Source organism: Aegilops tauschii, chromosome 5 (genome assembly GCF_002575655.3).
Source record: "Aegilops tauschii subsp. strangulata cultivar AL8/78 chromosome 5, Aet v6.0, whole genome shotgun sequence".
In the NCBI taxonomy this organism is placed as follows: domain Eukaryota; kingdom Viridiplantae; phylum Streptophyta; class Magnoliopsida; order Poales; family Poaceae; genus Aegilops; species Aegilops tauschii.
Genome location: NC_053039.3, coordinates 268,933,515 through 268,948,404, shown reverse-complemented (window position 1 = coordinate 268,948,404; position 14,890 = coordinate 268,933,515). Strand labels below are relative to the sequence as shown.

Here is a 14,890-nt window from a genome sequence, read left to right as displayed (position 1 = left end):
GTGCTTGTTACGGATCAAAGTGGGGGATGTGTCCAAATAACATCATGACCGACACGAGTCCTGCATCAAGAATCTGTTGTCCTACTGCAGGCCCTATCTGTCGCGTGGGGTTGCCTCGATAATTAAGATATTAAAACCAAACATGGGCGTTTAATGACTACACCTCATTTATCCCCAAGGATATGATCCATGTTACCCTACTAAATCTTATTGTCGCCGGTGTTCGATCTCCATGATCCTGGGTACCTGCAGGGGTGAAGATCGCGGATAAGACAAGAGACATCTTCACGGAACAATTTATTTCACACATACGGGACATTATGTTAAAGTATTCCATTGACCCCCTCAACAAATACATTGCAGGGCTCATGCCTCAACCCATATCTTACCAAACTACTCACACATGGAGATCAGATCGCAGGAAGAAAACATTGAAGAACACATCTTGAGATTGATCGATTGCAATATGTCTTACAATGGACGCCTTGTGCGATGCACGATTACAAGTATGAATGAGATGGAAGAGCACTATGGTGGTGGTGGAGTGGCTATGGTGATGGAGATGGCGGCGGCTAGGGTTTGTGGATGAGTATGATGATGAAGAGGTTATGGCTTCTGTGCTCGTCTATCTGTTGACATTTCGACGGGGTCCCTTCAATGAAAGTTGTTCAGGTGGACGATCTGCCTTGAAATCCATGCCAAACGGGTGCTCATACGAGCACTCGCGCCCGTATGAAACACCATTTTTCGTGTTGTCTTCGCGCAGACGCTTCCTGTTGATTCCTTATTCCTCCATTCTCCTTCCATTCCATTTCCACAAGTGATTTCTTCCCTTTTAGCCATTTCCTGTGGAAACACATCAAAGAGAGGATTTGTGGAATCATTTGCATTCATTAGTCATTAGTACCAATATCGTAGTGAATATCTCTTTTTAAATGAAATATCTCGGTTTAAACAAAGGTGAAATGAATGTAAAATATCACTCATCAGTGCTCATGAGACTCGTGGCCAAGACCGTCCTGGTTATTCGGGACACCAGGAGGGCCATTATTTGTACCAGCCATCAGAACTTTGACTGTGGACTGAACACTTACGCATTCGACTTCATCTTGGGGAGAGGCGAACAGATCGTGGAACAAGTCGTCTCGCTTGAGCATAGCCACCTGCTCAGCTACAAGTGCAGCCACCTACTCGGCCGCGGTCTAAAGAGCCATGACATGCTTCACCCACCGCTAAAGCCGCGAGCGGCCGGACAGCTTGCGGCGATGCCTAGCGAGAAGTCAGGGGGCGTCTGATATGGGACGGACGGCTGACGGAGAAGTACTCCGTAGGAACACGCGCGGAAGTGCGCTGCGCCACGGATGGGCAGCGATTCCACGTCCAGCGGGGCTTCCTGCAACCACGCCGAATCATCGGGGATGAAACAAAGGGCATCGAAACGGATCTCGTCGCCGATCACCATCTCGAGGCTGGAAACCATGATGGACAGGAAAATTCCACCTGCGTTGTGCACTGCTAGACGCGCAGCCCCAAGGTGGGCGCCTACTGTCGTGGGAGTAATTCTAATAGTGAGTACTAGGGTACGAACAAGGGCAGACCCTAGCTACGCGAAGGTGTGACACAAAGGTTTATGAGTTTGGGCCCCTCGTGGTGGAGGTAAAGACCCTACGTCTCGAGCTCTGGAGTTGTTTGTTTCGCTTGCGTATGGATGATTACAATGGATGCGAACCCCCATCCAAGTGCTACAGGGTGTCTTATATAGAGTGCGCCGCCCCTTTATCTAGCTACATCACAAAGGGACTTGATGAGGCGTTGCTACTGGTAACTGGCATATGGATGGCTAGTAACACCTGACATCGTGCACTCTTGGATGCTCCAGATTCCACGCTGACTACTCGTCTTCCTCTGGCCAAATGCTGTGGAGGTAGCCGAGTGGGTGGAACGACATCCAAGTGAATATATAGCGTCTGAGTGGATGAATAGCATCCGAGTGGATAGGTCTTGATGGACATCTGAATGTGCTTGTGACCCAGGGGTCTTAATGCTTGTTGATGTGGGGCCCTAGGTAAGATCCAATACGTCTGTCTCGTGATCCTACTTGTAGTAGGTGACCCCAACACTACACGCCACTAATAATTGGTCAGATTACAAGTGGCGGGTGCCACAGCATGCCCGCCACTAATGTGACCCCACCTATAAGTAGTTTCCTAGTACTATATGGGGTGAGTCCATATACATATACTAGAAGGGTTGGGCGCGCTTTGCTGTGCCGTTGGTGTTGTTGAGATTCTTAAAAAATTACTCATTTTGTTTTAAAATATATGATGTATTACTTTTTTGAAAATTCAACCTCTTTAAGTTTGATCAAATTTATGAAGAAATATATCAAAATTCATAATATAAAATTGGTGTTATTAGAATGATGCAATGAATTTCCATAAATTTTGGCTTAATATTATGGATGTCAATATTTTTGGCTCTAAACTTGGTCAAAGTTAAAGAAATTTGACTTTCCAAAGAACCAATACCCATTGTATTTTGGAACTGATGGAATATTTAGTTTGGCGGATGGGGGAGACGATGGAGTGTGTTTTATGTTTATTTATAATGCGGTTACTTGGCGGGCCTTTCATGGTGCGATTCTGTGTTATGCACTAATCAACTCATACTTTTGTTGGTAAATTTCTACGTCAGTGGCTACATGTACTATATTGCAGCTATGGTATCATCACAGGGTGGCGCTTCTTTTTTGTAGGTGGTAAGAGGGTGCATAGGGTTGATATCTTCTAGCCGGGTGGTGTTGATTGATTTGAAAAATCGTTGGCCAGATCAAAATCGTAAACTAAATTCAAAATTGAATATCTCAATCGATTAAAAGAGCTTTAAAATTAGGGAATATGGTGAATTAAAATAATTAAATGGGAGGGCTCCTTGAGAAATTATTGACACGGTCAAAATCAGGTGACCAAGTTTTAATATGAAGACCTGAGTTAATTGTGAGGACTTCAAATTAGGAAGCATAGTGTATAGTATCAAAGAACTGAATGGGAGCTTTGAGAAATTGTTGACTTGGTCAAAATCGGGTGACCTAATTCCAATTGGACACCTCAATTGATTGTGACGCCTTTTACCCCTAGGAAGCTTAGTGATATAGTAGATATGAAGTCCATGCTAAAATCTTAGGGTTGAGAGGTGTATTTTGGGTGCATTGAAAAAGTATTAGGGTTTTAGCCCTTTCAAAAGATGAGGGTTGGAACTATCCTCATTTTCAAATTAGAATTAAATAAAATATGATGCTTATGACGTGATTATGATGCACAATCAATTCCTAAGTACTATTATTAATCCAGGGTTGTTACATCCGTGAAGAGATCAATTTCTTGGGTTACAAGCTCTCGGCATGGCAGCGGAGAGGATAGAGATAGTAGTAGGTGGGGAAACCTAGCTCTAAGGTTCTCTAGAATGTCCTGATGACTCTCTTCGGTCTCGCCTTGTATATGGCAAAGCCAGGAATAAATTGCTCGGGCCAGGCCCTAAGGATGGGCCGACTCGCTACCCTTTCAGGGGTGGCTGGCCTACTCTCCACGCCCGCGTCCCTGTCGTGAGGATGTTCGTTCCTCCGTCTCTTTGGCCTACCCTGACCCTTTGGGGATCCTGGGGGTTGAGGGGGCCGGGGATGCATCATTATCCTCGTCAAGCAGTACATGTGTTTGCTGACCAAACTAGGTTTGATCCACCGACTGAGTGGTTGGACAATCCTCCCAGATTTCTTTTGCCAATCCTCATTGACAATGTAACATTATTTAAGTCTTAAATAAAGCTAGTCATGATGGCATTTCCCTCAAAAAGAATATTTGATAATCTGATTGGTTACCACACATCTTTGATGCATTTAAGCTCAAACTGTATGGCTGATAATAGATTCAATAAAAACCTTCATAGATCAGCTGATACTAATTCTATTCTGCTCATGAAAATTGTCAGGGTTGCGTGTTGTGGTTTTTCATCACTACAAGACTTGTATTGCAAATTTATTCACAATAATAACAAATGATTTACAATAATAAATAATGAGACAGGCTAGGGTGAAAGCGCCTAAGAGTCTCTGTTAACGACGATACCGTACATCTTCTCAAATACTAGCTACTACTGGGATTTTGTTCTGCTGTATATCCCATTTACACAAAAATACATACTGACAATTTTTGTGTTGGTAAGCTAACTAAGGCTTTAAATTTTAGCACAAAGAGATATGTGTGTTTTCAATATCTATCGCCTTTGGAAGTTCAGCTTTGAGATGTTGTAACCAAAGAGGACGGCAAAGAGGACAGGGAATGCTGCCAGGGCCACCGCTCCCAGTGGCAGCAGGTCACGGCGAAAACCAAAGTAGTCCGTCATGAATGCTGAGACGGATTTGGTCTCTCCAAATACAACGATCATCCTGTCGTTGTGATCTCCGAACTGCGTGGTGAAGAAGACATTGAGCGTCCACGACATTGGGGAGATGTAGTAGAGCCATATCCACCATTTTGGTATTTGCTGCCATATGTTTATGTATTTTTTTGTAAGCACCATTATTTGATCTGTAATGGTAATGGTATATATATACTTAATACTAGCTAGTACTAGAGTTAAGATGGCTTTACTTACAGGCGCAGGCACGATGAACCCGGACATGAGATTCTGCAGGGTGTAGAACATGGATGCGAGTATGGAAGCGACTTGGATGTTGGGGGTGAGTGACACCATCAACATTCCCAGGTAGACGAAGTAGAGCAGTGTGCACAACATGGTGTACATGAACCAAAAGAACTTTGCTGCTGTCCACTCATACCCTATCATTGGATATGCTATCAACATGAAGAGCACTACCTGCACCAGCACATAAGGTATCTCCATGGCAACCTATCCCAAAAAAAGATAAGTCAATACCTGAACATAATAGTAATATAATCTATCTGAAGCTAGTAATGCTCATGTGATTAATAGGACCTGCGCAAAAGAGTAGGCCCAAGGAGAGTACATCCCTGCAAACCTTTCCCTGTACACGACGGAGCGTTCAACGGAGACAAAAGGCATCACTGACTGGCAGTTGTTGACGCCACTGAACAGAATGAATCCATACATGCAGCCCAATATGGTGAAGAGACCTTGCTGATCGTTTCTACCCTCAAACAAAAGAAGCAACTTTAGCCATCATACATTCATCAGTTAAGATGCATAATTAAGAGATGGCTTACGTACATGTGATTGATATTGCCTTGCTGCCAGAATAACACACCGAAGAAAATGCAGGCCACTGCTAAGGATACAATCCGCACCAGGTTGTAAGAAGGAGTTCTCCAATACGACAAACACTGCTTCCAGAGGCAAGCTTTGAATTGCTCCCGAAACTTCTGTGGAAACTGGGTTGGGAAATGGAGGTCACTTGTACCGGGAACTGGCATGCTCAATCGCTTCACCAGCATGTCCTTGTCCCTTTGGTTACAAAATTTAAATACTGGTTAGCATGAATATTGTGTTAACAATAATTTAAGGACTAAATGATATCTCTGTTAAGTATGCTATGATGACCTATGCTTATATTCCATTCTGATCAAAACTCATTCTGAGATCCACAAGTCTGTTTTTATTTTTTTCAGGTATTCTGATCAAAACTTACAATCTATTTTGCAAGCAACGTTTCTTTGGATAGTTTACTAGTGCCAACTGAGCTGGTTCTTCGAAATTAACTTACTTGCACATTGATGATTCCCTGTACATTTGTGCAAAATCTACTCCCAGTTGAAGTTCCATAGATGTAGAAGTAACTTCTAGCATCCATGTTGATGGGTTGTAGTTTTCCTTGATCCTGGCTACCCCAGGTATTGCCTGAAAGAACAAAGAAAATAATTTCAACAGTTTGTATACACAGGAAGGTGGTCAACTGAGTATAGCCTTCGGTGATTAATATTGCTTGCCCCTTCGTGTATTATGTAGATTGCAAAATCATGAGGACTGGAGAATGGGTTCAGAATAATACATAACAAAAAAGGATGCAAACAAAATATAATTAGATCAGGTAAATGGTATGTTTAAATTGACTTGTATCACATATAAATGGACGGTATAAATTATATGCGCATGTACTTAATTATTTTGTGTAAGGACAAGTTAAGATTACTACTTACCTGGAAATACTTGATGACCTCACATGAATGGTGTCCAACTGGCCCAGCATATATCAACTCTCCACCCCTTTTCATCAGCATCAACTAAATATATATGAGAAGCTAATTAGTAAATGTGTTATTACACTTGTATATGGATTTATTTTTTAGTTAATGAATTTATGATTAATAATGCATCTAAATTACTTTGGAACTAAGGTCTAGGGGTTATCTGAATTGCCCACATGCACGATTATGCATTAGAAAATACATATGTATTTTCAGAAATAGAGTTTCCTTTGCTACAGAACTTTGATACTCATAAATTAGAACAGATGCAGCTATCATAATCTACTTATAGTTAATTGGCAAGCTAACCTCGCAAAAAATAAATAATAATTGGCACTGCTAAAATACAACCAAGATAACTGTTGTACATAGTTTTTTCTTTTCTCCAATTAATGTGTTTCTACCCCTTGAATGGACGTGTTAGCTTGTTTTAACATCAGTTTTAACAATAAAACTGAGAAAACTGAGTGTAGTGTCAAAAACGCTCTTATATTATGGGACGGAGGGAGTACCATTTTATTCTATAAAAACACTCAGTAAGAGAAAGTTGTGATTGTACTATCACTGTTAGCTTCTCGAAAACTTTAGTCTGAGGCAGGCTCTGCATTGGACTTAATTTGGGGTTCTTTAAGTAGCTTGTTTCCTGCCGATAAAGTGTTAAGGGTTCTATCTGAAGTAGAAACTGATTTTATTCCATGTCTAATAGTTAACTTATTCCATGGCTATTTCCAATTATTACTGAAAGGTGAACAAATGCTTCACAGTTCCATAACACTTGGTTATTTCATGTTTGATTTAGACAAAACTGATTTCTGACATTCTTATCCAATACATCACTTATAATACTAAATATACTTATTATACCTGGAAAATTACCATTGCTAAATATACTTATAAAAAAACTTATTTCTTGATGCCTAGAGAGAGAATCTTGGAGAGGGATATATATGTAAAGTAGTTACCTCATCAAATGCCTCAAATATATCGATACTTGGTTGGTGAATGGTGCACACAACTGTTCGACCTGTGTCTGCAACATTCTTCACTGCACGCATGACAATAGCAGCGGCCCTTGCATCCAAGCCTGACGTTGGCTCATCCATAAATATGATCGAGGGGTTAGACACGAGCTCAACTGCAATCGTAAGCCGTTTCCTTTGCTCTGTTGATAGCCCATTTGCCCCTGGTATTCCGACCAAAGAATCTCTAATTTCGTCCAACTCAATTATTTCAAGAACTTCCTTGACAAATTCCTGCGAGGGAAAGGAATACGGGTGAGCTCACATTTTCGTCTCAACTGTTCCTACCACCTATGAGGCTAGGATACAAGAATGCAAACCCTGTACACTACACTTTTATTCTTTTCATATAGGTTTGCGTTAGGAGGGTCTTTAACTCGAGACCTCTTGGCTCCGATACCATATTGTATTTTCAACAAGAGAGACAAATATAGCTCACATTTCTTGCTTTTGAATCAACTTCTGGTGGAAAGCGCAACCAGGCTGAATATGCAACCGATTCGCTGACTGTGATCTGTGGGGAATGGACATCAGTTTGTTCACAGTAGCCTGATATCCTAGCAAAAGTTTGCTGAATTTTAGGGTACCCTCCTATTCTTATATCCCCTTCAATAACACCACCAGTTTTCCTTCCAGAAAGAACATCAAGGAGTGTTGTTTTTCCTGCTCCAGTAACCCCCATGAGTGCCGAGAGAACCCCTGGCTGGAATGCTCCTGTGATATTGTGGAGTAGCTGTAGTTTCTTTTCTATGTAACCATGCCCCCTCATTTCCTGCAATGAAGAAATACTTAGTTATTAGTGATCAGCCCTTGGTATGGCTCTAAGTTCTCCAGTCATGCTTTCACAGATGTTCTAGCTATATTTGAATTACCGCAGGGGTGTCTACATAGTAGTTGACATCCTGGAATGATATTATAAGGGGCGTGAAAGGCAATACCATCCTCCCTGCACAAGATTTAATTATTGAAGTCAAACTAAGATTATATCCCATTGACAGTATTGTGTGGTGTAGAATTCAACTAACCGGTCCTATTTGGTGACAAAACAGTCTCTGCTTGTAACTTAGGCATCATATTTTCCGTGTTGTTATCTTGGTCTACTCCATCAAATGTGGTAAGCTTATTGCGAGAGATAATAGCTCGAGAAGTTCCTGGAACTGACAGGCTCATAGGAGGTTAGAATAGGTTGCATATCTAACCAGAGCAAACAGTATGTTCTTCTGAATGAAACTATTTTTGCTCCATTTCCCATTTTTTTTTTACTTCTCTAGCATATGCTTGTTGAGTTCACAATTTATGCGACACTGTTACACTAGAAAATTATACCCCCTTCGATCCAAAATAAGTCACAGTTTTGAACTAAGGTTAGTTCAACCTAAGTTCAAAACTGCGATACTTATTTTGGATTGGAGGGAATTTACTACTTAAGTTGTTTAGCTTAATGCAATTTCGGACATGTCACACTTACCCTTTTTAATGGTCAAACCTATGGCAAAGCCTACATTGAACATCAAAGTAAACCCAAGCAATGCTCCAATTGAGATCCAGTAAAAATAGCTGGAGAAGTCTACCCCTTGATCCATTAGGATCCTCCTTCCGAGTGCTACACCAGATACCTTGATCTATCAAGATAAAAAAATTAAGTATCTTTTGATATTACATGTTTCTAAAATTAATTCATACTTGGTACGCCAAAATGTACCTCCAACCATCTTTGTGCCAAAAACTCATTTCCAGTTAAGCCTATTTCACCATACGACAATGGAGAAAGCCAGAATCCCCACTTTAGCCAATTAGGCAGAAATGCTGTAGCAATACGGCACTGAAAATGTTAGCGATGCTTGCTTAATAATTGAGGACAACCTACTTTTCCAATAAATTAGGACTCATCTGTTGTTAGCAATATGAAATGGGAGTATTCTTTTTTTGTGTGGGAAGAAAATAAGGGAGTGTCTTACAACGAGGAATTATGAAACCCCCAAACAGAAGGGTGGCTAGAAATGCCATCGTACCACCGACTGAACCAGCCACCATTGTTTGACAGTATGAGGCGATACATCGAAACATTGATAATGTTACTGTGTGCATGAGGAAGAGGACGAGGAGCTGACAGAAAAATCTGAACACAAGAATCGTGCATGTTACCACAAAGAAAGTATTGCAGCTGAAAAAACTATTTTCGCGGAAAGAAATTCTAAAAGAAAAGTAAATATAGTATTAGATAAGGGATTTTTATGTTCGACTACAATACACCAGATCACAGCAAAACCATTATAAACAATGCTATACTTTGGACTATTTTCACTGGCAAGAATCTTTTATTTTTCATTGGGTGATTATAATCCACATCTAAATGACTCGAGTTGGGTGAATGATGATAATTCCTCAATCGAAATATTGTTGTAGTTCAACTAGTGCTCCCATCCCACTTGGTAATTAGTTTCTACAACAGAATTGTAACTTTACCTGGATGCTTCCGGGGTATAGCCAATCAGGTAGTAGGATATTGTTGTCCAAGCTACTGACTCAACTAAAGAGACTGGAATTTTTAGGATAAAAGATGGTATTGCATAAGCCCATGCAGGATAGAAATAGTCGTCTCTCTGTTTGTAGAAGACCGGCAGACTGTCAATTGTCATGGCCAGCTCAGGGAATCCATTCACCATCAGCAGCAGGAGCGCATAGAAGAGTGAACCCATATAATAGTTAGCATGAATTCTGTCAACACTCATACGTGTGCGGAGAAATACTGTCCCAGTAATAACAGCAAGTAATCCAAGCTGCAGCGCAGAAATACATATGTTAGTTTATGGTGTGCATGTTTAAGTCCTGAAATTGCACACTGAGTAGGAACTGAATGCAGAATAAGATGCTGACATGCTGGGAAACTTCCTGTTGTAGACTTCTATATGGGCCAAGAGTTCAATGTTCTCAGTGTGCAGAAGAAAGTACTGCAAGATGGCTACAAGTCCATGTACCCTGTGTTAAGCACACAGTCCATATTCCTACAATATTTCGCATTTGAGCACAACTAGAGCTACATACGGCATCAATCTTTACCTTCATTGTCTACTCCCTCTGTTCCAAATTATTTGAAGTTCTAGCTTTGTCCTAAGTCAAACTTCTCAATATTGATAAAGTCTATAGAAAAATGTGATAATATCTAGCTCCCACACCAGGTGGGGTATGGGGAAGGATTATACGAGTCAAGCCTTACCCCTGCACAGTGCAACATCAAATATATGTGGTATGAAAATATATTTTATGATGAATCTACTGAAACAAATTTGGTATTGTTGATGTTGGTATATTTTTATATAGGCTTGATCAAACTTAAAGAAGTTTGAATTAGGATAAACCTAGAACTTCAAGTTATTTGGAATGGAGGAGGTACTATATATATTAATGCTGCAGTTCACTGGAGAGATGAAAGTGACTCAAATGCAGATGTAAACATAGATCTCAACTTTTAGTGCGAAAGCTTTATTGAGACCTGCAGACCTCCATAGTAGCACAAGAACTTTATTGCATCACATTGCTTCTAGATTTTGCTATATTTCGATCGGTAACTAATACTGAGCATAATGCATGTAATTTCAGGATTGTGCATTTACAGACTAGAACTCAATCTACACCCATAAAACACCTAGCATGTGACATTCTAAAATAGCACTGTAAAACTAGGCACAAAATTCCCATGCATCAATCACATTTTTTTTCTCCAAAAGATAGCTTCGACTTCCTTACCTGAATGGTTTTTGCTATGTAGATGAAGGCATTCCTTTTCATAAGAAGGAGCTCTCGTGCAAAACATGCCTTGAGTAGATCCCACTTGGATAATGAGTAGATACTGAAGGACAGGGCATTATTATCTCCTTTAGATTCGTCATACGGCTTCGAAAGCTCCCCAGCAAGATTCTGACCACTTTGAGATGCTTTGAACTTATCACAGAATTGATCAATAGTAACAAAATTATATCCTTCTTCGGTGCGGCTCCAGTATTGTTGTTGATCTTTTTTTGACAGGACCTATGTAATACATAAGTTGTTAAGAGTGGACTACCTTACGATTGTAAGCAAGAGTAAAAATAAGCATGACAAACTCAGGTTATCATAATCTAAACCCAATTACTTCATATTAACAATGTTTGCTTTCATTGAATTCACATCAGAACTATAGGTATAAATCTTACACTTTGTTAGATGACAAGGTGAACCATGCTTACATGACCCCCTAGATTCTATTGATGCTTATTTTGACATGAGCAATTCAGACTATATAAATGACTATATTTTGCTAAATACCTCTTGAAGAAAGTCAGCATCCCCTTTTCTTCCAGGGCACTTAAAGCCACAGGATTCAAAGAAACTCATAATGCAGCTCTTAGGACCATGGTATACGATTTTTCCTTCAGCCATCAAGATAATATCATCAAAAAGTTGGTAAGTCTCTGGTGCTGGTTGAAGGAGTGAGACCAGTATGGTAGACTCTGATATATGAGCTAGCTGTTGGAGACAAGAAACAATTTGGAAGGTGGTAGAACTGTCCAGCCCAGTTGATATTTCATCCATGAAGAGCGCTTTTGATGGTCCTACTATCATCTCTCCTGCTTGTAAGAAATTTTTACAAGTGAAGAAAAATAAGCATCAAGTATCGAATTAATTTATATTATTTATCCTACATAGACCAAAATTGAGGTTGGGATTACATGAACTGAATATAACACATTACAGCTACATTCTAAAAAGTAGAGAAGAATCATGCTAAGTTGATTAGTTCATGCTTGTGTGCTTTCATGACAACATAAATTTATGGTTTATCATACCCCTGTTGTTAACTTTGTTGTGGCGAGTTTCATATTAGTTCATGGTAATAATAAAGTACAGAAAGCATCGACAAAATCAATTAACCACCAGAAAAAGTGCATACCTTCCAATATGCAATTAAGGAATTTTAGTCAATGAATTGTAAATTTATTTATTTATTTATCTTGCAGAAATATCATTTACAAGATTATAGTTGAGATAATAAAACCATCCTGAAAATGTCATATGTATTGTAAATTCACCTGTGGTTAATCTTTTCTTCTCACCGCCTGAAATACCTCTTCTCATGGCATCTCCTATTAGTACATCGGCGCATATGTCAAGTCCCATTATCTGTCAGGCAAGAATGGATTATGCACACGAAAAACATTGTGCGCTAGAACCAGTGAATTATTCTTTGAACATTGTTTACCTTCATAATGTAGTCCGTTTGCATGCTTCTTTCTAAACCTTCCACAGATATTGCCTATAAGAAAGTGCACAGCAATAGTAAATGTTGCAGCTAAAGTGAACTGTTCTGTACACACATGATATGGTTTGTTCTTTTTTAAGAATCACTGAAAAATTATTATGGCACTTGACAGAAAGATGGTGTTTTCAGGTTTGATTCAATATTATCAGAGAAAAGGGTTCCAGTGGGCACACGCAGAAATGTTACAACATTATAGCAAAATAGATCAGTATTTACCTTCATGTACGTATCTATGTTGGGGTCAGGGGTGATCCCAGCCTCTTTCTCCCTTCTAATGACTTCCTTCATGATTTCTATTTTACACAAGAAATTGAGAGCACTGGGTTTAGTAGATAGAATGGGTAATTAATATTTCCTAAAATCAAGGTCTTTCTGACTATGGGGGCATTTGCTTAGATTAGTTAGTTGCTTGCTGTCCCTAAAAAATCTTGAGTAACCAGGTCCCAGAAATTGTTGTGTGCATCTTATTGATGCAGAGGCCGGGGGGTTTCAACTTCCTTTCCAAAAAAAACAGGTCCCAGAAAAAGGAAAATACCTGCTCTGCTGCCAACGCCCTGGAATCTTGCAGAGAAGTCGAGCGTCTCCCTGACAGTCATCTCAGGGACATGAAGATCATACTGGCCAATGTAAGCTGCTGTCTTCTCTGGAACAAAATCTTGCAGCTTGACACCATTGTAGTCAATTTCTCCTGTTACCTACGCACCCACACATACTATGTGAGTAAAGGAAGTACTGAAATACAGTGTTTTTTCTCTGTTTTCTGTGTGCAATTTCAGACTACACTTTGGAGTACATGCCCATTATTTGAATGACCAAGTACACGTATCGATGGAAGAAGAGTGGGGATACCTTGAGATTTTTGTTGAGCTTTCCAGCAAGTGCTAGCAAAAGGGTGGTTTTGCCACAGCCCGGGGGTCCAAGGAGAAGGGTCATCCTGCATGTACACACAGATTGGACAAATAGGAAAGAGGAGTTTTGCATACTGATGATGAGGGAGGAAGGAAAGAGGGATGTCGATCAGCAAGTACATGAACAAATATTAGGAGGAAGCTCACCTGGAAGGTTTGAGGATGCCGGTGACATCTTTGAGGATGTGGATCCTTTCTTGGTGACGGTTGAAGCCGAGCATGGTGGTGAGCAGCTGCAGATGGCAACCGCGGCATTTGAGCGAACAGGTGCCCGAGACGATTAGTAGTACGGAAGGAGAAGAGAAGAGCAGAGCGGCAAGATGAGCGAATGAATCACGTACCGAGAACGTGGAGACGACGGAGTTGAGGAGCGTGGGGAGCGGCTTGCCATCGACGACCTGGCACTCGGCGTCGACGCGGAGGTTCCGCCACCGCACCTCCACCGTGGGCTGGCGCACGCCGACCCTGTCCATCCTGCGGCGCTGGTGCCGGAGCAGGCGGAGGTTGTCCTCGTGGATGTCGGCGATGAGGGTGTGCACCAGCTCCCGCCGGTCCGCAGCCCCCAGCCGGCGCACGTCCACCGGCTCCAGCGGACGAACGCCGTTGGCATTGCCATTGCCATTGGCGTTGGCGTGGAGCGGGAGCGAGGTGTGGAGCCTGTCCCAGGTGGGCATCCGCTCGATGGCCGCCCATTTCAGCTCCCCCTCTTCGTCGTGCTGCTGCTCTCTCAGGGACAAGGAGGAGGTGCAGGAGAGCGCCTCCCTCAACGACGACGGCGACAGCTGCAGCCTGCCGCTCGCAGCCGACGTCTTCTTCTCCGGATCATCTACCGCAAGACCATCTTGCCCTTGTTCCTCCTCACCCATCTCCACCTTGCTCATCGATCACCTCCTCCTAGCTGCCTCGGTTTCTTTCCTTCGCTGATGCACCAGCCAGCCAATGCATGGGACTTTATATACTCTCCCTTTCTCAATTAAAAAAAAAGCTCGCTTGACTGGATGCCGTTTGACTGTATACTCAACTAGAAATTTCTCCTAGTTACAAATGTATGAATCTCTGCAAGCTATGCTATGTCCACAAGGACAGGGCGGGTGCAAGCACATCACTCACAGTAAAATTATCGATTGGCTCAACACTATGGCAAGCCGGCCGAGTCTCCCGCCATTAGTTTACTCGATGATATGGGTACTCGTATCTGTATACACTTGTTCATCCGCCGCGTGCCTCTCTCCTAGTGCACTGGTTTTTCCTTGTCTTGTCCTAACTTCTTGGGGACGTGCACTGCATGTTGGCCGAGTCCCACAGCTCACAGTGTCTCAAAACAGGAAAAACAAAACTCCATCACATCCTAGTATGCTTGCACTACAGTTAAAGTGCAGTGATAGCCGGCCGCGCCGCGTACGTCCAGTTGGCGTGATTGTAGGCTTGTAGCCACTCGCCTCCCAG

At 41.6% G+C, this 14,890-nt stretch overlaps 1 protein-coding gene across 1 annotated transcript; it reads right to left on the bottom strand.

Annotated features, from left to right (window-relative positions):
- Positions 1–3,994: 3,994 nt before the first annotated feature.
- Positions 3,995–14,544, bottom strand: LOC109787618 (ABC transporter G family member 41-like). The gene is made up of 21 exons (XM_073500218.1): positions 13,592–14,544; positions 13,386–13,470; positions 13,072–13,231; positions 12,753–12,829; positions 12,477–12,530; positions 12,307–12,397; positions 11,543–11,844; positions 10,985–11,266; positions 9,704–10,017; positions 9,250–9,356; positions 8,940–8,980; positions 8,706–8,859; positions 8,110–8,183; positions 7,677–8,009; positions 7,181–7,471; positions 6,171–6,254; positions 5,738–5,871; positions 5,241–5,478; positions 4,993–5,187; positions 4,651–4,872; positions 3,995–4,539 (listed from the first exon to the last, which is right to left on the bottom strand). The coding sequence occupies exons 1-21, from the start codon at positions 14,323–14,325 to the stop codon at positions 4,270–4,272; spliced, it is 4,242 nt and encodes a 1,413-aa protein (XP_073356319.1). The 5' UTR covers positions 14,326–14,544; the 3' UTR covers positions 3,995–4,269.
- Between the last annotated feature and the right edge of the window lie 346 nt (positions 14,545–14,890).